The sequence below is a fragment of the Thamnophis elegans genome, chromosome 6 (genome assembly GCF_009769535.1).
Source record: "Thamnophis elegans isolate rThaEle1 chromosome 6, rThaEle1.pri, whole genome shotgun sequence".
In the NCBI taxonomy this organism is placed as follows: Eukaryota; Metazoa; Chordata; class Lepidosauria; order Squamata; family Colubridae; genus Thamnophis; species Thamnophis elegans.
Window position 1 is genome coordinate 21,294,958 of NC_045546.1, and position 23,427 is coordinate 21,318,384.

Sequence of the window (23,427 nt, forward strand, 5' to 3'; positions counted from 1 at the left end):
AAGATGGTCGAGAGCTATTTCTCACTGTCACAAAAATTAGGACTAAATATAAGGGCCATGAGTTGCAATTACCTACATTTCATTTATATGTAAATAAAGAACTCCTAATGATAGAATCTGTGTAATAGGGGAACAGTCTATCTACAGATTATAGCTTCTCCATCTCTGCATCTTTTTATGGGTCTGGATGGCCACCACTAAAGGGGGATTTAACCTGTATGCCTGTAATTGCAGGCGTTTGGTCTAGATCAGTGTTTCTCAACCTTGGCGACTTTAAGTCCTATGGACTTCAACTCCCTGAATTCCCCAGCCAGCTGGCTGGAGGATTCTGGGAGTTGAAGTCCACAGAACTTCAAGTCGCCAAGGTTGAGAAACTCTGGTCTAGATGATCCTTATGGTCCTTTACCAAGTCCATAATTCTTTTATTCTATTTATCACAAGGTCGAGATATTTGAACGTACAGAACATGCTTTAAAAATGTTTTTTTTTCCTTCCAAAGAATATTTATATTTAGGACGTACAGAAACTTCAGCAGGAAAGAATAGAACAATGACGGCTTGGAAATGGACGTAAAGAAAGAAATGGATGGAAAAAGTAGAAGTATCAAAACCCTGCCCTTCACTGTTAGGTGATATAAGAGACTAGCTGAAACAAAAACCAGAGAAAGAGTAAAGAAAATAATGGAAATCAACAGTCACATACACATATTGATGAACTCAGTGGGGTGTAGTTAAGTATACTAAGCAGTGTATTGTTTATACTGTATAGGTATGTACAATTGCGAATAGCCCAAAGGAAGTAGAACACCTAATATACAGTATAATTATATCAGTGAATTTACAAGATGTGTGGGTTGTGTTGATAGCTATTGTCATAGATGATTAGATAATTCCGAACACATTACAGAAATTCATACTGTTTCTGAAAAGCTTTAGGGCAGAATAACTTGAAAGGTCCTCACCACGTAGAACTTAGTGAGAAATATGACAAATCATTAGTGAGAAAAGAAAGCTGCCCTTGGAATTTCCTCAGTTTGATCTAGCAATGTGGCAGAAGATACACAGGCTAGACTTTTATTGAGAAATAAAAGCTGTTTAAAAAAGCACTATTTACTGGGAGTTTTCACATAATTCTTTTGTTTAAGGAAACTTCACGTCTTATATCTACTTTTTTTGTTCTGTAACCAAGAATCTTTGATGAAAAGCTTTGGCATAATTTTTTGTAAAACTGACATAATTAGGAACACTAAATCAATGCAACACTTTTCAGTGAGCATAACTAATGAAGAAGAAAGCAAGCATGTTTTTGGCTCCACTTCTAAGAGATTGAAAACAAGATTTTCCTAAAACAAGATAGATTGTAAGCAAGCCACATTATCATAACAAACAACAGGTTTACTCTCAGACTCTGATTACGCATATTTATATTTAAAACTGCAAAGGATAAAACATTCAAACAATCACTATTTTAAAAATAATTTCATTTTTAAAAAATATACACAAGAGGCAGATATTTAAAATCATTACAACAAAAAAGCAGGCCTAATCCTGTCATCCTGTCTATTCATCAAGTCAAAATTAAAGTTGACTCAATTGCTTCCTGGTGCACAGCAAGTTTATGCCAATCAGTTTCCACCACAGATCAGACTTTGGAATATGTAAGAAATGAGTTCTAATATACTTGGCTCCAAATTTGTGAATTAAAAAGAAACAAATTCTGTTAAGGCATTTGAAAGAAATGAAGAGATGGCATGTAGTAAACAACGAGGCTGCAAACTGAATCTGTGGACCCACTTCAAAGAAAGCATTTTTACCATTACTCTGTACAAATAATTCCTGGATGCATTTTTCTTTCAACTCACCACTCAATTTTTATAATTCCAGAAAGTGATTAAAAAGTTACAATTTCCTTTGCAGCAGAAAATATCTATGTGAAGTTGATGTGAAATATTTAGGTTCTGGAATATTTTTAATTTGATAAGCGCTTTTGTATAAGCAAAACACTTCCAAAACTGCGTGGACTTGAAGTCTATGTGGATCATTTCTGCTCCAAGACAGACAAAAAAGGTTTTGAAGAGCACGGGCACTGATGTTATACTTCCTTAAAGAAGCGGTGCCTTTTTATGGATTTGCTTTGTAGCTCTGCAATCCCAGGAAAATATGTATTTGCGAGATATGGAGACACTGGCAGCCTGCCCATACGGACTCTGAAGCATCTTGACATATGCTGTCAGCACTTCCTTACTTCAAACGCATTCTTGGGAAATTATGCAGCTTCTTTTAAAAGGATGCCAATAGCTGTGGCATGCATGCCCCCACATCCCTTCTGGAACACTTTTTCTGCTATATATCCAGAGTGCTGCACAATCACGTACACAAGCAGATCTACAGAAACATCCTTTAAGGACAGTCATGCCAATCTAATTTTTCAACTGAATTTTATAGAAGTAGTCCCTGACCTACAATCTATTCAAGGTTACAACGGCGCTGAATAAATTGGATAATCAGTAGTGGGCACTTGGCAATTGATCCACACTTACATCCAGTTATAGCAATCTCAGAATCACATGGTGGCCACTTGCAATCTTCCTTGCTGATTTCTGTAGAAAATCTATGGAGAAGCCAGCGGGGGAAGGTTCACAGATTCTTGGGGTGTTTTCCCCACCCGCATAACCTCCTTCAGTCCCTCTATGCTGTTCCACACCAGCAACTCACATACCCCTTGCATCCTCATGCACCTTCTCTGACCCTTGCCACACCTCGTGACCCCCTTTGCACCCTCCCCAACCCACGCTGCACCTCTCACAGATACTCTCCCTTCCTCTCCCAACTGCCAGTAGCTATTTACCTGCCTGTCAGCCTGGAAGTTGCAACTTCCTGCCAGCTTCCTCGTTGGTTTTGGTTGTGGGAAGCCAGCAAGAACATGCCTCACATAACAACCATGGGACAACAATTGGGACTACAAAGGCTGCCGTCACTGAGTGATGCAGTCCTGCTTTACCATAATATAGTTTAGCGACAGAAATTCTGTTTTCAACTGCCCTCATGAGGACTATTTTATGTCTAAGCCTGATAAATAAGAAAAGTCTGTTTTAAAATATTGATTATTCTGAAACAGCCTTCACCATCTTTTGTTTTTTTGTAATTAAAAAGTTTTTTATTAGACACACATTAAAACTTTGGACACAGTGTAACCATCCTGGCAATGCCTTTGCCATACATACTAGAATATAAAGTTAAATATTATAACTACCATACTTATTTACAATTGGTCTATTCAGTATTTACAAATATAAGGATATCATATTTCCATCCATGTTGTTTTGTTCTTGTCTTATACAAGGTTTCCTGCGTAGGCAGGGGGTTGGACTAGTAGACCTTCAAGGTCCCTTCCAACTCTGCTCTGTATTGTAAATTTTCACTGTTATGATTTCATACATAATTCTAATTTTCATTTTATAAATCTTAGTCATTGCTTAGTTCCTTTTTTGTTCCAACCAGCTTCCACCGTCTTTTGAATCACTAGCCTATTAATGCTTCAATACATAAAAAGGTAAGATAGCATTGATTTGTAACAGTCTGTTTTGGGAAGAGTTTATAAAAAACCAGACTCAACGACTACACTTCTGTTTGTATAATGGTTAAGGGGAGAGGTGGTAGGGAGAAGTGAAGAGGATAAAATATTTTTTCACTTAACATTATGTAATTGGACTGAGTTAGGGGGGAAAATGTTTTCCTACCTGACCCGTTTTATAATGTCTTGCAAACTGGTTCACCACTCGGTAATCATTTGCAAAGTATTCCATTAAGATAGAAGGAACTTCAGCAAAGTCAGTAGAACACCTTGTACCTATAGAAGATGATATAAAAATTAATACATGGGAAGCTAAAACATTTATATTATTTTTTCTGTCTCTCTCAAAACTTTTCTCAACTTTCCATTTTGCACTCATGACAAAGCTGCAATAACTCATTGTCATGTAAATATTTCATTTTATAGTATCACTCTACTCATTGGCAGGAAAGCTAAATATATACAGTACTCCTACATATTTTCAGCAAATCACCAAGTAAAACAAAATATTTGAACAACCGGGTGAGGCACCTTATGAAGCTGTGAATCACCCCCTTTTATAAACTTAAGCCAGGCTGCAGCAAATCTGGTCTCACTTTAAACATCAAATGTCTAATTGCCTTACATTTGTGCTTACTTAAAATATCAAACTATGCCTGAGAATTTAATCCTGTCTGCAAATATTATCATCCCCATCTGTCTAATGAGATCACATATCTAACATTTGTATTGTTTCCTTTATTGTTTAAGATGTCAATCATTCAAAGAACAGGTTTTTGGGTTAGCTGCTTCTTTTTGATGATTTCAAGACATCTGATGATGAAATAATTTCTTTCTATTAAAAGTGTCATTCCTCAAATCAAGTTTTTCCTCTATTATAATTGCCTATGTGCTTCAAATCTTTCCAGAGTACCAGTTTCTGGAGCAACAAATACAGGATCTGTTATTTTTCAAAAACCGTACCCAAAACTACTTCACAAAAGGGCAGAGTTGGTTTTTTGGAGAGAGAGACTCGAAAGACCCAACATTATAACTTTGAGATGTTACTTCCATCTTGAGAGAGAGCGCCCCCTGTGGCTGGTGGTCTATAAGGAATATATAGATTTGATTCTACACGTTCTGAGTGTGTGTCAATACACTGCACTGTAATTCTTTGTTAGTGTTATGTGGGACTTCTAAGATAAACTTTAGGTTAAAGGTCCTGGCTTGCACTGGAAAGGGTGCCATATTGGCCAAAATGTGTCTGAAGTATCCAGCACTGTTTTTACTGTTATCAGAAATACGATTACAGCTAGTAATCTAGATTAAACTTTACCCATCTTGCTAAAAAGTATTACACGAAAGACTAACGGTAGGATGGCTGGCAAAGTTCAGTATCTATGACACCAGACACAGAAAGCATGTGACATGGAAGACTGAGATTCATATATAGGAAAGTAAAAGCTAAGGCAGGAATTAAGAAAAGAAACAAAAATGTGCTCAGTATATGTCTGTGACCCTCCCCAGCACTGGAGGTTTTAAAGAGTAGAGTGGACAGCTATTTGTCTGAAATAGTATAGGGCAGTGATGGCAAACCTTTTCTGCACTGAGTGCCAAAAAGGGAGCGCTTTGCACGCGCTCGTCTGGGACCCAATCCGAAAGAGGAGCTACCCAGGGGGCAAGCACACACCCCGAAAATGAACTTCTGGTTTCCAGCACACGCATGAGCGCCGTTCAGCTAGACTTCTGGTTACTGGCGCACATGCATGTGTGGCAATCAGCTGGCTGGCACACATGTTCACACCAGAAAATGGAAGACCAACTCTTCCAGTTTCCGGCACTGCCACATGCATGAAGTCTAGCTGATCGTCACACACACACACGTGCCAGAAACCAGGAAGAGGAATGGGTGATGCTGCGTGTGCCAGGCGACATGGTTCTGTGTGCTGCTTTGGGCACACGTGCCATAGGTTTGCCATCACGGGTATAGGATCTCCTGCTTGAGCAGAGGGTTAGACTAGAACAAGGATCCCCCAACCCCCGGGCCGTGGACCAGCAGCAGTCCGCAGCATGGCAGAAAGCAGGATTTATGAACTTATTTGGATTTATTTTAATAAGCAAGTCTGTATGTTACTTGACTTGTGGTGGTACAGTGGTGAGAATGCAGTATTGCAAACTAACTCTGCTCACTGCCAGGAGCTCTATCCTGATAGGCTCAAGGTTGTCTCAGACTTTCCTCCATCCAAGGTCAGTAAAATGAGGACCCATATTGTTGGGGGCAATATGCTGACTCTGTAAACCGCTTAGCGAGCGCTGTGAAGCACTATCATCATCTTCTTTTAATGACCTCATAATCCCTTGCAGAGTGGAGTCTGGGCAGCTGAATGGAGCTGAGTGTTTCCTGTTGCCAATGCAGAGTTTTTTCCCAGCAGACATATTCTCATTGTTCCCAGAGAGAGAAATATCTGTATTTCTTTAAAGCATTATGAAGCGGTATTTAAGTCTAAGTGCTATAGCTATTGCTATTAGTTCATATTGACAATTTTCTGCTACTAAGCCTATTTTTAGAAGTTTTAAAATTGGTCAGTGGATGCAGTTGTTTTGTTCCAACTTCAAAACATATTCCCAATCATGAACACCTTTATATATCCCCCAATGGTGGGTTCCGGATCCCACTGCAACCAATATGGTTGCAACGGGCCCCGGCGTCGTCGACATGAATGCGTGCAGTGCGCGCATGAGTCTTACCGTCCAGTGACGCCACTGCGAGCATCAGCAACACTCCCAACAGCTCAGCAGATGTTGCGCAGGTGCTGAATGCGCCATGGGCATGTGCGAAAGCGCCGAAGAGCTTAAAGACAGGTAAGGAGCGCAGATGGGCCCTCCGGAGCACTGTACCGGAACGGTACCCGGTGCTTCGGGCAGACTCTGGTACGCCCATACTAGGGCGTACCGCCTGCAACCCACCACTGATACCCCCTAATAAAAAGGTATGGAACACAGAATGACTAAAAAGGATTGTGCAGACCTGATTTGTATCTTATTCAGGCTAGAATATTTATATTGCCAGGAATCAGTTTGTAGCTAATACAGAAGATCATTTTAAATATATTAGAAGCCAGTATTAAACAAGAAATTAACTTTTCTATGCAACAAGAACCAATATGTAGTGTACACATCATAAAATACTTGGCATATTGATTGATTACCTGTGACATGTTGATAACGTGTTCTTCCCAGCATAGAATGCATAGCATGCCCCATTTCATGGAAGAGATTCTCCATCATTCCAGGTGTGAGCAACGTTGGTGAACCATTACTGGGCTGAGGCAAACTTAGCATAATGACAACGACAGGAAGTTGATATTCTCCATTTTCTTGCAGTCTGCCTCCACGGATTGTAAAATGACAATCCTATATTTAAAAAAAAAACCACCCAGACACATTCACATAGCCACTCTCTATCAGAAATATTCAATATTTTGCCATGTTACTATCTCAAGAGTAACACCAGTACAATTTGTAAGAATTGCAAACTGTTTATAATTATAGCATTATCTAAAATTTTAATGTTTGAAATATATCAGAACTAATGTAGAATTATGTTTATAGACTTGACAAAGCAAAAAAAGGCCTTTTGCAGCACTTAAACTTCTACATATTTTGTACATTTCTTATCTAGTTTACTTTTAATTTCAACTGAACACCAATTCCCCGAATTCAACTGAAAATTTGAATGAAATTTAATGCACACCTGCCAAATAATATTTAGTAAGTGGGTTCTCTGGGCTTTGGGAGATCTCACTTTCTGTAGATGACGTGTTATTTTTCAAGGATTATGGAAATTCCTATCTCCACTAAGCATTTCATTCCAATAGTACATGAGAGTTTCCTAATTAAAGTGCCTTTTGGGAAGGTATGAGAACATAGCCAGTGGCTAAAATATTCTGTATGCACTAAAATGAATAAAGGACTTTTAATTGTGTGACAGTATATCTCAAAAGAACTAAACATTAAAATATTCTTTCCCCCAAAGCCCCAAATGATGGGTTTTGCACCATTCCCTCATTTAAGGCTATGTTAAATGTTTTATTAAGTTGTTTTCAAAACAATGGTCACTGAAAGTCATCATCTTTTCAGGCTGTAATGTAGGAACTGGTAAACTTGGCAATTCTGGTTGTCTAAAGAGCACAGAAGAAATTTGAAAGTATCTACTTCTAATGGAGGAGACATAAAAAAGGAAGGTGGTGTATTCTAATTCTCAACCATCTGCACTATATTTTGTATTCTTAAATATATTATTGAAAAAATATACAAAAAAACCCTTGGATTTTATTTAACTCGTTTTTTTTTTTAATCAAATGTACTTTAATTTAAGTGGCATAACCTTGATTTGCTCTGAATAATCAAATGTGTTTTATATTTTACCATGTATTAATTTTTGGAGGGTGGGGATAAGATAAAGTCAAAATGATCGTTGTCAGAGGTGGTATTCAGCAGGTTCTGACCAGTTCTGGATAATCAGTAGCGGAAATTATGAGTAGTTCGGAGAACCAGTAAATACCACCTCTGACTGGCCCCGCCCCCATCTATTCTCTGCCTCCCGAGTCCCAGCTTACAGTATCCTCCTGCCATGCCCATCAAGCCATGCCACGCCCACCAAGCCACATCCACAGAACCGGTAGTAAAAAAAATTGAATCCCACCACTGTCGTTGATGTTAGAGAGTTACCTGATGAGGCTTGTCTGGCCTTTGAAAAAAGTCACAGTAAATATATCCCAATAATCCTTCTTGTTCATGGACAACTGCCTAAAAATAAAATGTGAAAGTTGAAAAATTTGCCATGTAGTAAGTGCTGATAATTTCATACCAAAAACTAAATATAAAAACTGCTTAACTGCATTCCACATTTGATAATCTAATAATGGAGGCAGGTTGAAGACAGAATCAGTTTGAATTAGTTTTGTAATATGAGCTCTTAGTGGAGTCCTAGCTGCTTTCGGAAACCAGCTCAGTGATGGCTATAGCCTAAAGTCTACCCAGGGACATAGTGGCTAAGACGCTGAGCTTGTCAATCAGAAAGGTCAGCAGTTTGGCACTTTGAATCCCTAGCACCATATAATAGGTGAGCTCCCATTACTTGTCCCAGCTTCTGCCAACCTAGCAGTCCGAAAGTAAAAATGCAAGTAGAAAAATAGGAACCAACTTTGGTGGGAACGTTACAGCGTTCTGTACGTCTCTGGCATTTAGTCATGCTGACCACATGACCACGGAGACTTCTTCAGACAGCACTGGCTCTCCAGCTTTGAAACGGAGATGAGCACCACGCCCTAGAGTCGGGAACGACTAGCACATATGTGCGAGGGAAACCTTTATCTTTACCTTAAAGTCTACAAATGCACATAAACCTAGTAAATCTGACCGGTATTTTTTTCCTCAATCACAGATCTAACACTGAGTTTTAATTTCCATACTTTTAATTTCTCCAATCCTACTTAAAACAAATAAACTATGATTGATGAAACAGAATTTAGCAAGATTAAAGCAGAACTAACAGTGTAGATTCAATTCAAGTAATATAATCAAAGCTTTAAATGGATAGTGGAGAAAGATTATTCCTACATACTAGATGTAGTATCTTTATTACTTTTGTCTCTTAGCTTCAAGACATTTAGAAATTAAATCTCTTACCAGTTTACGAACATCCTCACACCACACTTCTCCCTTCTCAGGCTGTTCAGCATAGAGAGAGATTCCTAGAAGCTTATTGAACAAATTGTTCAGTCCATCCATACATGCCCCAAGAGAGAAAAAGGGACAATATAGACTTGGTTCAATATTATACCTAAAACATCAAAAAACAACACGTGTTACAAAAGAACATGAGGCTTTACCACTTAAATACATCACCAACTAGGTGACTTTAGGTCAGTCACTCTCTCTCAATTCAACCCACTTCACAGTGTTCTTCTTGTGGGTAAAATAGGAGGTGGGAGGTGTACTGGGTATGTTCATTGTCAATAAAGGCAGGATACAAATAAACAAAATAAAAATAAACTGCTATCTCATATACATTGATACATGTACTGTATGTATGTACTTACTAACAGGACTGGAATTTTATGAAAATTGCTAGGCTTCTGCCCTAAATGTAAATTATGTATGAAAAAGACATTTTAGTATTTCCAATGCTCTCTATGCTTATTTTACTCACATCAAGGGATATTCCTTCTAACGCAAGGAAAGTCAACAGCCTATTGACATCAGGCTGGATGTTACCACTGAATGTGAGATGTGAGAGAAAACAGCTGGATGATAGACTCACACACAACATCTTGTATTAGGCATGATGTCAGATCAGAAAGTTACACAAAACCTAATAAGCACTTTCCAAAATATTTACAGAGTCTACAATATATTTGGTTATCAATACATTAATTGTGCCATATGAAGTAAGATGACTTGATGGTAGGAAACTAGCAGTGTTGAGAATATAGTAAACAATGTAAGGACATAGTAACATCTACAAAAGACAGCTAGAAGACTGGCAAAATGCATCTACAGAGACCAACTGGCAGTCAGAAAGTATGATGAAAACTTTTTAATTTCACAAATTTTGGACAGATTCAACCACGGTTCCAATTGCAATCTGATATTATTTTAGATCAAGCCAAATCCAAAAATGCTAGGGAATTCCTGGAAGTTTGGCTTTCAGACATATCATTTATCACTAGTCCACTTAAAAATCAAAAGCCTTAAAATTTTTTGCCCATGTCACTTGCATAATTCCAGGTGGCTAATAAACCAGTTCATAAGAATAATATATAATCCCTGTTATCAAAACAAAAGGCATACCGTGTTTCCCCAAAAATAAGATTAGGTCACATATTAATTTTTGCTCCAAAAGTTGCATTAGGGCTTATTGTCTGGTTAGGTTTATTTTGGGGGAAATACGCTACTAAATGCATCCATTCCACTGACAATCTTAACTGGGGCTTAATTGGGGGGGGGGGGTAGCCTCATATTATGAGCATCCCGAAAAATCACGCTAGGACTTATTTTCCGGTTAGGTCTTATTTCCGGGAAAAGAGGGTAGTTAAAATTAATCAAATACGTCTGTGGGTTTGCAAATACTTCCTGGGAGCCTTAACTATTCCCAAAATACTGAGCAGAGAGTTTTTTTCCACCTTCTCTCTAATGTTTTATCTTCCTTTCTGGGCTTGCAGAAGAACTATGGGCTACAGCAAATCCATTTTGGAAATCCTTCTGAAGCCTGGAAACATTTTGAGAATCAAAGTAGCATTTAAGCTTTTCTACAGCATGCCAGCTTCCTAATATAATGTAATGCAATTATTGTTGATCATGCATTATGTATTATATTGTAATATATTGTTTACTTTTTAGAGCAGAATTTGCAAATTATATCAGAAGTAACATTAGACTAATATACTGTATCACGTAAACAACTGAGTAGAAAACTTTTTATGGTGTGATAGCACCAACATACTTAACAATAAAGCTGATAAATTAAAGAGAACATTGATTTATTTGAACTGAAATCCTGATTCACATTAAAAGGAACAGTTTGTACGACCAGTGGAGGTTTGTGAAGGGGAGAGAATCCAAGGATTTCAGTTTGTCTCAATAACATTTTTATAGGCAAGAAATCAGGTCAACTGGTCCAATGAGGTAAGTAAAGTTTGTTCATTATTCTTCATGAGCAGCACGATTCAAACATTAAAGGCTGTGCTACTAAAGGGCAATAATTTCAGTGGGCCATGATAAACAATTATATCACAGCCTGTATGCTTTCAGTGGTTTAAACAAAATACAGGCATATAAAATTACTCTCAATTAGACTGAACATTTGGGGGAAATATGTTGTGTATGACCGCCATCAACTTCACTGAATGGGTTTTTGATAGCCATAATAATTATGAAAATTATTACGTTCAAATATCTCTTACAAATTATTCAGCTGAGATTTCATGTGGCATTCATCAACCACAGTAAAGATTCTGTATTGTGTTGTCAATAGAATGCCGTATTTTTCGGAGTATAAGACGCACCGGAGTATAAGATGTACCATGATTTTGAAGAGGCAAATTTAAAAAAAAAGTTTTTGCACTCTGCAAACCTTCCCAAAACGGCCCGTTCTTCACAAAAACGGCCCCATTTCCTCCTCCCCCCCAAAAAGATATGAATAGCCTTTAGGGGGCTTGCAGAGTGTTCCTGGAGAGTCCCCCCCCCAAAAAACAAGAAAAAACAGCCTTTTTTGTCAAAAGAATTGCATGCATAGCCTTTAGGAGACTTATAGAATACTCCTGGGGGCTGGGGGGGGGCAAAATTGAGCAAAAAACGGCTCATTTTTCACCCATTTCTGCCTTCCCCAGCCCCAAGGAGCTCTCTGAAAGCCTTCTGCAGGCTCTGCACGGTCATTTTGGTGAAGGGGCGGGGCTTCGGGAGGCAAAAAATGCTGTATTCAGTGTATAGGACGCACCCAGATTTTCAGCTTCTTTTTGGAGGGAAAAGGGTGCATCTTATACTCCGAAAAATACGCTAATAAACCCTTAAGTAAAGGGTGTTCCACTGAATGGGGATTTATCACAGGGAGATCCTTTCAATTTTGCCTTCTCTCTTAAGGATGGGAGGTTCCTCAACATACTTTCTCTAGAGGTCCTGATCACACAGTCAGTTTTGGCCACAAAATTGCCTCATCTGAGGCTAAGATATTGGATTTAACTCACAATCACCCATGGCTTTGTGGTTAAGACACATTTTGAAGCAATCTTTTCCACAGTCCAAAATCTACAGTGTATTATATACTGTATATCCATTTCACGAACTCTGTCTCTCTCTTCAGACAGCACCCTTGAACAGTCTTAAGAGATAATCAGTGTCTAAGATCTTTAACTTACAATATTTACTGCGTAGCATCCATATGTGTGTACATGTGTACGTGCATTTTTCCTCATTTATAAACAAAATCTGAATATTTGTTCAAAATTCAGAGAAATGCATACTTAGCTGCCATTTTAACAGTTAAAATAATACAGACCACCCAAATTTGATCACCTAGATCAGTGTTTCTCAGCCTTGGCGACTTTAAGTCCTGTGAACTTCAACTCCCAGAATTCCCCAGCCAGCTGGCTGGGGAATTCTGGGTGTTGAGGTTCACAGGACTTAAAGTTGCCAAGGTTGAGAAACACTGACCTAGACCTTCAGCGTGCCTTCAACCAACTAAGTTTAATTTGATGTTTGAGACTTCTAAATAAGCAAACCCTACTCAGCTTCATGGGATTTATTCCTAAACACACAATTACAGCCTTAGTAAGAAATATAGTCTATCAAAAGCTGGTGAATTGTATCCTCAAAACATTTTTTCAATCAAGACTGGAAATTAGCTAGTCCATGGACAGACCAATCTTAATTCATTTATAACTCTGTCTTAATATGTCCTATAGGACTTAATGCCAAATATACAGGATTGGTGTCTTATACCAGACGCCGGATGTTTAACTAAAACTAAGTCCTGTGCTAATAAATTATACTCTAAAACCCAATAGAAGATAATATATGTAGCTCAGGGCCGAACTGAGTCCTTGGTGCTCTCTGGCCTTGATTGTTTGCTTGCAAACATTTTAATTACCCAAATAGGTACATCATGAGTGCTAGTGAGTGTTGCATTTGTTCTGTTTTTATACAATAACTTGCTCTGCCAGTGTTGGTAGGGTGGGTGGTTTTCTCCTTGTAGTTCCTTGATTAGGATATTGTTTTCTGTTTTTTTTTCCTGGTATTAATCCTCATTTATCTGGGTGTTGGCTGCTGGAGAGGATATGTTCTGGTCTTTTTTTTTCTTCTTAACTTTTTTAGTGTGCATTTTGAATGGTGTATACATTTCGTTTATCTCTATGTGATTATGGATGACTGATCTGTCCGAATGCCAAACTTCCAGGAATTCCCTAGCATTTTTTTTGTTTAGCTTGGACTAGGATTCTTAGTTTCTCAGTTGAAACAACTGTTGAATCTGTCTGTGTTGGGAGATTAAGGTGTTTTCTTTGTATCTGGGGTTCAAATTCTAAAGCCTCGCATTGCCTGTTTCTGGTACAAGAAAATGCACATCTTAATTAATTAAAAACAGTCTAGCAATTTTTTTGTATATGCAGCAAAGCAAACTTATTTTTCCCAAGAGCTTTATTTTTCAAAAAAAGTCATTTATTAATTTAATTGCATTACTTGAACTAATATGCTACTCTGAAAACCCTAAGCAGTTTACAATTACAGGAGCTTTTTAAAATACACAAAATTAATTGTATAAGCTTAAACAACATCCCTAATGTGTCACCATCTGGGCAGCAAAATCCTCCAGATATCTCAAAATGCCTCTCTGAAAAGCCCCGTTTCATCGCTCTTCAAAAATATAGTACTGAGAGGATTTTAATATAGAGTAAAAGCAATGGTATCACAGACCATTATTAAAAAATACAATTTAGAGTAGAATGCAAATTACACTACTAGTACGTGATAGTAAATCTAAAAGACTGCTCATCCAAAATAAAACTTTAGGGTTCTGAAACAATAATGAAATTTAGGCAAGAACGCCCCCTGGTGTTGAAATATCTGAAAATGCTATTGCCATATTCATAGAGCTAGACTGAAAAGATTTTCCTGTACCTGATAAATAAGATTTACCTGTTTCCTTGCCCTTCCAAAATAATTCACTGCAATTATAGGGTCCTCTGAACTGACTCTGAAGATAACTAAAGTGATTATTGGTAGATTTCTCTGCTCTTTGGTTTTAAGTTCCAATTTAAGGTATTGACATGAAAAAATATCTTATTTGGACAGGAAAAAACCAAAGAAGGAATTAACAAAGAGGGAATCTGATCTTTCATGCATAACAACTCTTAATATATCTATCTTCTTATCTTATCTATATAAAAGGCTGTATGTATGTTCCAGCATAAACCTGGAGCGCTTCAAGCAATTTCAACCAAACTTGTTACACAGATGACTTACCCTCTGGAAACAAATACTGGGGGGGAGGGGGGTAAGACACCCCTGGTGTGTGTGTGTGTGTGTCTGTGTTCCAGCACAACTCTGGAACACTGGCCCATTAAGGAGAGTAAGGGCAGCGTCCTAGAGCGACAATTGTTTGTGATATCAATTTCTTCACAGCTTCCTCTGGAAAGCCAGTCATGACATTCGCTCTCCAGTGGACCAATGGGGAAGCGCCTGATAGATTTGGGACAATGTGCCAGTATCATAGACAGGGCAGGAAAGAGGAGCACATGGGAGGGGGAAGGGAGAGGGCAGGGTTAATGGGCATGGGAGTAGGGGGAAGAAATGCCTCTCTCAATGGCTCCCTGTCAAACAAAGGCTTCAGGGCAAAGTGCCAAGATCGTAGACAGGGCAGGAAAGAGGAGCGCATGGGAGGGAAGGGAGAGGGCAGGGAAGATGGGCATGGGAGTAGGGGGAAGAAAGGCACTTCTCAATGGCTCCCTGTCAGACAAACCCTTTGACATCTATAAATACCCGGGCAATGCGGAGTTATCAGATAGTAATAACTAAAAAGCTAGAGAGGTTAAAAGAAGAGTCCAATGCTCACCTCTCAGCACGCAAGACACCACTAAGGTATGGGTGATCCCAAGGCATTAATTTCTGAAAATGAAAGAAACCAAATTTTGAAACACTAACAGAGTATTTTAGCAGGTATCACATCGGTGGTTAACTTATTATAAATGATATTATAATGTAGTTTTCATAAGGCTGTGTTTCTGAAGGCTATAACCCTATTTTTTTATACGGGCGCTACTTTATTAAGTGTGCATAATTAAAGAATTAAAAATATACGAAAACAGAGACAAAGGCAGAAACAAAACAAAAAAGACAATGACCCAGTTAACTTTATAAAATTTGTATAATTTTTCAAGTCTGATCTCATTCTTGTCAACCTTATATCAACCCTGAACAGGTTTAACTTAAGATACCATACTATATTTTCTATCTTAAGTTTTTATTTGTTACATTGAAAGCAGTATCTATCTTTCAGCATATTATTTCTTAAAAATATTAATCCTGAAACTAAATGTTGAAATGACATGAATACAAAAAAAAGGGAAGTTATATATCTAGTCAATTTATTGTTGGAATTATTGAAAATATTTTTCAAATTAAGGTTCAACTTAGATTAATTATAAGGGAGGGGAAAGTATCACTTACTGATCTGATAGGACACAGCTTCATTTTCATACTTTCCATCATTTCAAAATCCTTTTGAGTGCTACAAAACAATTTTATAATTAACTTTTATTTAAATAAGTTTAATTAATTTGTATAAAAATAAATATAACTCAAGCAAAAACAGAATAAAATATTATCAGAGAGAGAAATGCAATTTCTTCATTTCTTACGACTATTCCAGTAACATATAATACTAATAAATTATATGGGAATCTTTCTTTATTCCCATTATTAGAAAATAATTAAGATTTCAGAAATCTTATTATTGTCTTAGAACAAATCTGAGTGGCTCAAGATAACCTAGTTGGCTTTGTACCACAGGCAGGACTAGAACTCAGGTCTCCTAATTTCTAGCTGGTATATTAATATTACACCAAGCTGGCTCTATGTGTTTATATTTAACACCTTTTAAAACAGTTTAATATTTTAATAAATTTGAAAAAGAAACGAATAGAAAACCTATTAAGACATTTTAAGTATAAAATTATAAAAGGATGACACTTGACGCAAGGTGAAATTGTTTACTTAATAAATAAAATTAAATTTGGAAAAAAGACTCACCGGCTGGATAATTTATCCGAAAGCTTTGTCAGAAACTGCATTACTGTCTCTAAAAAAAAAAAGAAATATAAGAAACTTTTAAGAAATAACAACACAACTTTAGGCTTTATATAAAATAAACATATTTACTAAACTGCCTATAATTAAAAACCAAATTAAAATCATATTGGAAAAGGCTGAATACATTAGTAATCAGTATTTCAGTACTCAAAATTGCTATAAACAAGAGTAAAACTGAAAATATATGGGTATATAAATCCAAATTTCTGAAGATAGCAAAGGTTGTTTTGAGCCCTGTGGAGACGGACACAAATAAAAGACGGGCACAATTTAATAAATTGTGATCATTTAACACTGCATATACGTAAGATGAACACCTGGTTATGGTAGTTGTTGCTTGCCAACTACTTTATTCAGCTATTGTTTGAAGTTGCAAGGGTACTGTTGTCTTTTAGCCTAGCATCTGTTCTGACCTAGGCTTCCCAATTAAATGAACAAATTGTCTCCTGCAAACTCCACTCCCCTTTTGCTCCTCTTTTATTTCTTCTGGGAGGGGCCATTCATCATCCACCTGTGACCTTACTCCCAAGTCAACCCTTGTTCTTTTGCTGTTCCCTTCGTCTGGCAACTCTGCGCATGCACACACTGGGAACAGGCTCCAGCTGTTCATCTGCCTCACAGATGTCTGACTCTGAAGGCAGCTGATAACTGGCATACGGCTCTGGCCCCCTCTCTGCCTCCGACACAGAGCCCTCATCAGAGCCTTCCCCAGACTCCAGGACTGGCCCATGTTCCTCCCCAACCTCCTCACTGTCTGAATCTGCTGCCAGCTCTGCTGGCAGGTCACAACAGCATCAGACATGACTGAAGGGAAGAGAGGTTTCCCATGAAACAGGAAGCTTAAACCCTGACTCCTAGGGAGAAAAGGTGTCAACCCTGTCACATGATAGTCATTTACAGCCAGTTTATCTCCTCTGCTTGTTTTTCTTTTTATTGTCCCTTGCAGAAAGTTTGGAGAGAAAAGAATTATGACAAGCAGGCACACTATAGATAGTATGCAACAAAAGCCAATGTGCTGGCAGTTGCTAGGATGTTACACAAATAGACCGTTTTGTGAAGGGGGAGAACTGCACTGTTTGTACAGTGTGTGCTCACGACTGCTGGTCTCAATAAATTACTTTTGATATGTCTTTCCCTTGTGTGTCTGATTATTCTCTTGTAATCCCTTTCTCTCCAATGAATGTACTATATAAACATTAATTCCTTAATTATCCCAGCTTCAGGATGAGCATTCCAAAGGGTGGGGGAAAGCAAACAAAAAACAAAATGTGAAACTGTTTAATCTTGTCAGTTTTGAGCTGGAAAGTAAGGAGGTGGAGTTAGCACCTATTTTGCTTAGGGATGGAGATGCCAGTGCCAATTGTGGTTGCTAAATGTGGACTTTCTGTGTTAGCATTTGTGCAGAGAAGAGCAACAGAGATGATTAGGGGAATGGAGGCTAAAACATATGAAGAACAGTTGCAGAAACTGGGTATTTCTAGTTTAATGAAAAGAAGGACTAGGGGAGACATGATAACAGTGTTCCAATATCTCAGGGGTTGCCACAAAGAAGAGGGAGTCAAACTATTCTCCAAGGCACCTGAGGGCAGAACAAGAAGCAATGGGTGGAAACTAATCAAGGAAAGAAGCAATTTAGAACTAAGGAGAAATTTCCTGACAGAATAATTAATGAATGGAACAACTTGCCTCCAGAAGTTGTGAATGCTCCAACACTGGACATTTTAAAGATGTTGGATAACCATTTGTCTGAAGTGGTGTAGGGTTTCCTGCCTAGGCCGGGGGCTGGACTAGAAGACGTCTAAGGTCCCTTCCAAGTCTGTTATTCTATTATTTCTATTATTTAAACCAAAACACGGAAACTTCAGCCTTAAACTAGACTATTCCCTATACACACAAAACCAGCAAATTTAATATGTATCAATAATCAGTGCAAAAATATTATTAATAATAAAGTATAAAACAATAAACGTGCTTCCATTTAATCATTTTATTGACACTTGGTTATTTGAATTTTGTTTCTGTAAAGATCAAATAAACTTACAGTGTTGGTCATAGTATGGGTGGCATAGGTGGCAATCTACTCTAGCAAAAAGTTATTTTTTAAAAAATAAAATCCCACAAACTTTTAGAAGATTACAAAATGTTAATTGTTATATTTCTAGTAAAAAGCTGGTCCTAATTCCATGCAGTAGTTTGCACAGCTAGCACTGGCTCTCATCTCTTCCTTCTCTTTCAGTGCAAAAATGCATTTACCTGGGGTCTGGGCCATTGTTCCTTGAAGAGCTCGATGAGCAAATGTATCATAGCCAACTAACTGGGCCAGAGTATTTCTACTGGCAAGCAGTTCATCTAAACATTGCAGTTGCTGACCATTCGGGTATAGAAAAACTTTGTAGGCAACTTCACGTACCTAGTATTAGATAACAATAAAAGCAATGAATACACATAGACACAAGCATAATTAAAACCAGAATAAATGATAGTAAAACACTGATGAAGCATAGTGCTTCATTCCATAATTGGGTAGACCAAGTTACCCTGACAAAAAATCTTCCCTCTGGTATAGCCAACAAAGGGAGGAGAACCTGTGGTTTAGAGGTTAATACATCTACCTAATATGTAAGTAGCCTGGGTTTGAATCCCAGAAGGGTATGGCTAGCTGATGAGAGCTAAATAGCTTCAAATAGATCTATACTAGTCTCCCTTTATTTCTTTGTCAGTAAAAACATAAATTTAACACTAAAAAACTGACAGTTAAAATATTATCTGCATGTATGAAAAGGCTTCTATATTAAAGGAACTCCCAAAAATAAACAGTTTAAAACTATGCCCCCAATTTGTTGACCTCAATTATCAGATTTCAGGTGCAATGCCTATCTGTTCTTCCTCTGTGATAATGAACTAGTTCTTTATTATAGAATGAAAAGACTGATCAATATTATTCCATATGACAAATTAATACTATATATAGTATATTTCCTTTTTTGTATTTATTACAAAGTACCTATTTGACCATATCACAAGGTATTTATGACCATGTCACAAACTATACCTCTGCATAGTTTAATTTGGTGGGTTCAAGATGCAAAGAGTGTTAATAACACAAGTACTTAAACAAAACACCTAAGAACTCACTTACTGTTGCTCACTATTCTCCACCGCTGCTACTTCTCCTGCTACTCCAACTCTCGCAAGTACTGCTAAAAACAACCTCATCTCTTTCTGGTTTCTTTACTTGCACCAACATACACTTTCCTTCCCTCATGTGTATCACAGCTTTTATAATCAGCTTTGCCGTGCTAATGAGTGAACTGACGAGGAGGCTTAAAGAAAAGGGTGCTAGCAATTTTCTGGGCAGCCTGCTCTCTCACAGGTTGTCAGAAGATATAGCCAAGAGAAAAGAGCTGGAAAGGGTTAACACCATCTTTTCTTCCTTCAAGGCAAGGTTAAGCTTCCAGTCCCCCTGAGGAATCATTTTCCCTTCAGTCACATCTAACGCAAGGCCTGAAAAGGAATGCTTTGAAGGGCAACTTGTTGCTCCAATTTACAAACCTGAAGAACTTCTGATGGAGGATTCTGACTATGTTGTATAATTAAGCCTCAACCAAATTCTCAGAACCAGTAGGAAGGCTTTCATAATTGAGTTTAATGCACGTGTACTAAAGTTTCAATGCCTGATGAACCTATTTTATTCCGATGCCTGAGGTTCAGGTTAGCTCTCCAAGCTCCATTTTTACTTTAGCGCCACCAAAAAAAAACCCAAAAGCCAGAAAAAGTACAGCAGAGATTTATCTCTTCTGCAGTATAAATTATGTTGTATTCCTATGCTTAAGCTCTGCTTGGTCTCTTAATTCTGAAATGTTCTCCTTTTTCTTGGAGGCAGGTGATAAAAGAAACCTATCATTCGGCTTTCCTGTACATTCTAGCTCATTCTTGTAAATTAACAATATCCCTACCGGCAGAGGTGGTATTTTACCGGTTCAGACTGGTTCGCCTGAACCAGTAGGGGAAATCGCGTGTGGCCCCGTGTCTACGGCATCCCATTTAGGCCCTTTTTTTGCCAAAAGCCCATGCGCGGAAGGTTGTGCGTATGCGCGTGCTCACATTTGCGAACCAGTAGGGAAGGTAAGTTAATACCACCCCTGCCTACCATGCCAAATTCCTACACCCATTTATTCTGCAGGAGTGTTTCTAGTTGTAATGGAGTTTCTCAAATCACATGCCCATCTGGAAACTAATGGCATCATGCTAAGGGATATTTTGATTCTTGCCTCCTTTGCCTCACTAGTGAATGGGTGCTTTGCCTACTGAAGTTGGCAGTCCCAGAAAAAAAGCATCTTTGACTGCTTTCTTTCAGAAACAAGGCAGATGTCTCAATTTTTGATAGGAAAAGAAAATGCAGGACTTTGTAATTGATTTTTTCCCCTTCCTTGCTTCCTTCGTCCTTCAACGTATCTCCATATTCAGCTCGCCAGACTACATTCTGTTAGCATAAGAAGAAAACTGGGAACGCTGGGTTCTTGACCAGGCTTTTGTTTACTGTTAGCTTGTTTGTCTGAATTGGTAGTTCCTTGATTGGGGTATTGTTTACTTTTTGATTATTGCTAGTGTTAATCTTGGTGGTAATCTCTGCTCATCTGGATGCTGATTGCTGGTTTTGGTCTTTTTATGTCCTTTTTAGCTTTTGGATCATCTCTTTTGAATGGTATTGTTCTGACCCCCTCCTCCGTCCAGTTAACGAATGCCGAGACAAGCGTAACTGGAGTTTCACAGCACTTTATTAGCAAGAAACCAAAACCTCGGTGGCTGAAAGCCAAGCATAACAAACAGATAAGAATCTTGGCAGCAACTCAGACTTCGACAGATAACAGCTTCTCCAGCATTAGGAATGACGTTGAATCCTGCAAAACCAGGCTCCTCCCAGTGTCTCTTTAAATACAATCTTGAGAGGAGCCTAATTATAATTACCTTGGTCCAATTATCTTTTGTAACAGCGTAGCTGCTCTCTATGTCGATCTGCCCGGCATTGCCGGGCATCCAGGACCACCTCCCTTGTCTCCTCATCACTACTCCAAGGGATGACGTCAGGAGCACACTCCCTTTGGCTCTCACTGCTGCCCCATGCCTCAGGCGCCTCCTGGTGGCCAACCAGCCTCTCTGCACTCTGCTCGGAGTTGGAACCCTGTCCAGGGTCCTCCACCTCTTCTAGAGCCGACTCATAAGGCCCCTCGCTGGCGGAGTCTGTTTGCAGCTCCAACGGCTCCTGCTGGGCCACAACAGGTATGTAGATATTGTTAACCTTGATGTTCCTGTTGATGGCTGATTGGTAAACAATAGCCTGATCAAGGAACCACCAAGACCACTCCTGTCAACACTGACAGAGTTAAGCCACAAGTATATAACATGAGAGCAAACTACTGCCTTAGTTTGGTAATGAAATGCCTGCAAGAAAACAACCAAGCTCGAAGAGCACCAAGGATCCCACAAAATGAAATCTTCTAGTTAGAAAAAGGTGTAGTTAAATGTTTTCTATTGGCTTCACCTCTGGAAATTGAAAATTGAATTTTTCTTCTACTTACTTACTTACTGATGCTTCTACAAGACCCCCAATATGTAGAGATTATAATAAAATGAAGGAGAATAGCAGCACCTTTTGCCCTTTTCCAATCATATAAAATGAACCCCGTCACCCTGTCCACTTTATACACTATAGCAGATGTAACTTTAAAAACAATTTGCAGCTCTCCATATATAATCTGAATATGCCTCACTTCACAAAATACTGTCTTCCTGGTTCTACTACTTGGATGATTTATTTTGCTCCATTTAAAATGGTGCACTGTAAAAGACGACCACTTATAAAGCTACTCATATGTATTGCTAAGCAATTATACAAACCATATTGGGCTATAATATATTTTATACATACATACCAAGTCATCTGGACTGTCTGCACTGAGACAACTGATTTGGGCAAAACTGCCTTCAACGGCAAAGTTGTGGCGAATATGTTCTGGTAACACAGTCTTCTCAATCTTGTTTGGAAGATGAGACCCCAGGAGAAATTCATTACATAAATCCAAAATGTTGACATTAAGATTTACTGCATTCCTGCGCTGCAAATAAGGGGAACACATTTTATTTTCATACATCTCATAATATGAAAACATATTAAAATATTTACAGAAAATACTGAAAATAGTAGCATCCATAAATTTCACCAGCAATTAATACTATTGTGCCTGTTGATGGCTGATTTGTAATCAAGGAACCACCAACACTGACAGCAAGCCACCAGTACATAAAATGAGCTCAAAATCCATTCCCCTCTAGCACTGATGACATTGCCTAGCTTGTAATAAAAGGTCTGCAAGAAAACAACCAAGTTCAGAAAGCATAGCTTAGATATACAAGGCAAATTATGGATCCAACTAGCTTGAGGTGTAACACGTGTGTTGCAAGAACTGCTGTCAGGCCTGCAGCCATGTTCCTTTCGGATTTGGCCTGCCACACTTCTATTCCACTATGCTGTTTCTATAGTGGGGAATTGAGAAGAGTGAGTGAGATGCAATGTAGCCATAACAAAATTCTTTCTAGAAAACCAAGGTCATCCTTTGTCTTTGCACCTCTGCACCTGACCGGACCTGGATGGTTGGAACTGCCAACATGGCAGTGGAGGATTGGACCATGTGATGGATTCGTGGGTGAGCGGGCAAGATCATGAACTTTAACTTGGGGGGACAGGACTAAGAAACTTCAGATTCCAGTTATCCCAGATGTGCCAGCATAGCTCTCTTAATAAATTGGAACTTTGAGCAGTACTTTGCCTTGGACTCTAAATTTTGGATGCTATCTGGAACACTGACAACTGCAGCAGCTGTTAATGGGTATCAGGTCTAATTCAGCATGATTGTTATTACCTATAGAGCCATTTATGGCTTGGGACCTCATGATTTTCAGGACGGTGTACTCCATTCAAACTGCATACCCAATAGAAGTTGGTCAAAAATG

At 38.4% G+C, this 23,427-nt stretch overlaps 1 protein-coding gene across 1 annotated transcript in view; it reads right to left on the minus strand.

The window, feature by feature from the left end:
* MIPEP (mitochondrial intermediate peptidase) overlaps positions 1–23,427 on the minus strand; it is a 58,651-nt gene that overhangs the window by 25,205 nt on the left and 10,019 nt on the right. The window contains exons 6-14 of the mRNA XM_032219573.1: positions 22,350–22,532; positions 18,670–18,826; positions 16,357–16,405; positions 15,775–15,835; positions 15,161–15,213; positions 9,244–9,397; positions 8,284–8,361; positions 6,762–6,966; positions 3,740–3,849 (exon numbers count right to left, since the gene is read on the minus strand). Coding sequence (XP_032075464.1) covers positions 3,740–3,849; positions 6,762–6,966; positions 8,284–8,361; positions 9,244–9,397; positions 15,161–15,213; positions 15,775–15,835; positions 16,357–16,405; positions 18,670–18,826; positions 22,350–22,532 — 1,050 coding nt within the window. The remainder of the gene's footprint in view (positions 1–3,739; positions 3,850–6,761; positions 6,967–8,283; positions 8,362–9,243; positions 9,398–15,160; positions 15,214–15,774; positions 15,836–16,356; positions 16,406–18,669; positions 18,827–22,349; positions 22,533–23,427) is intronic.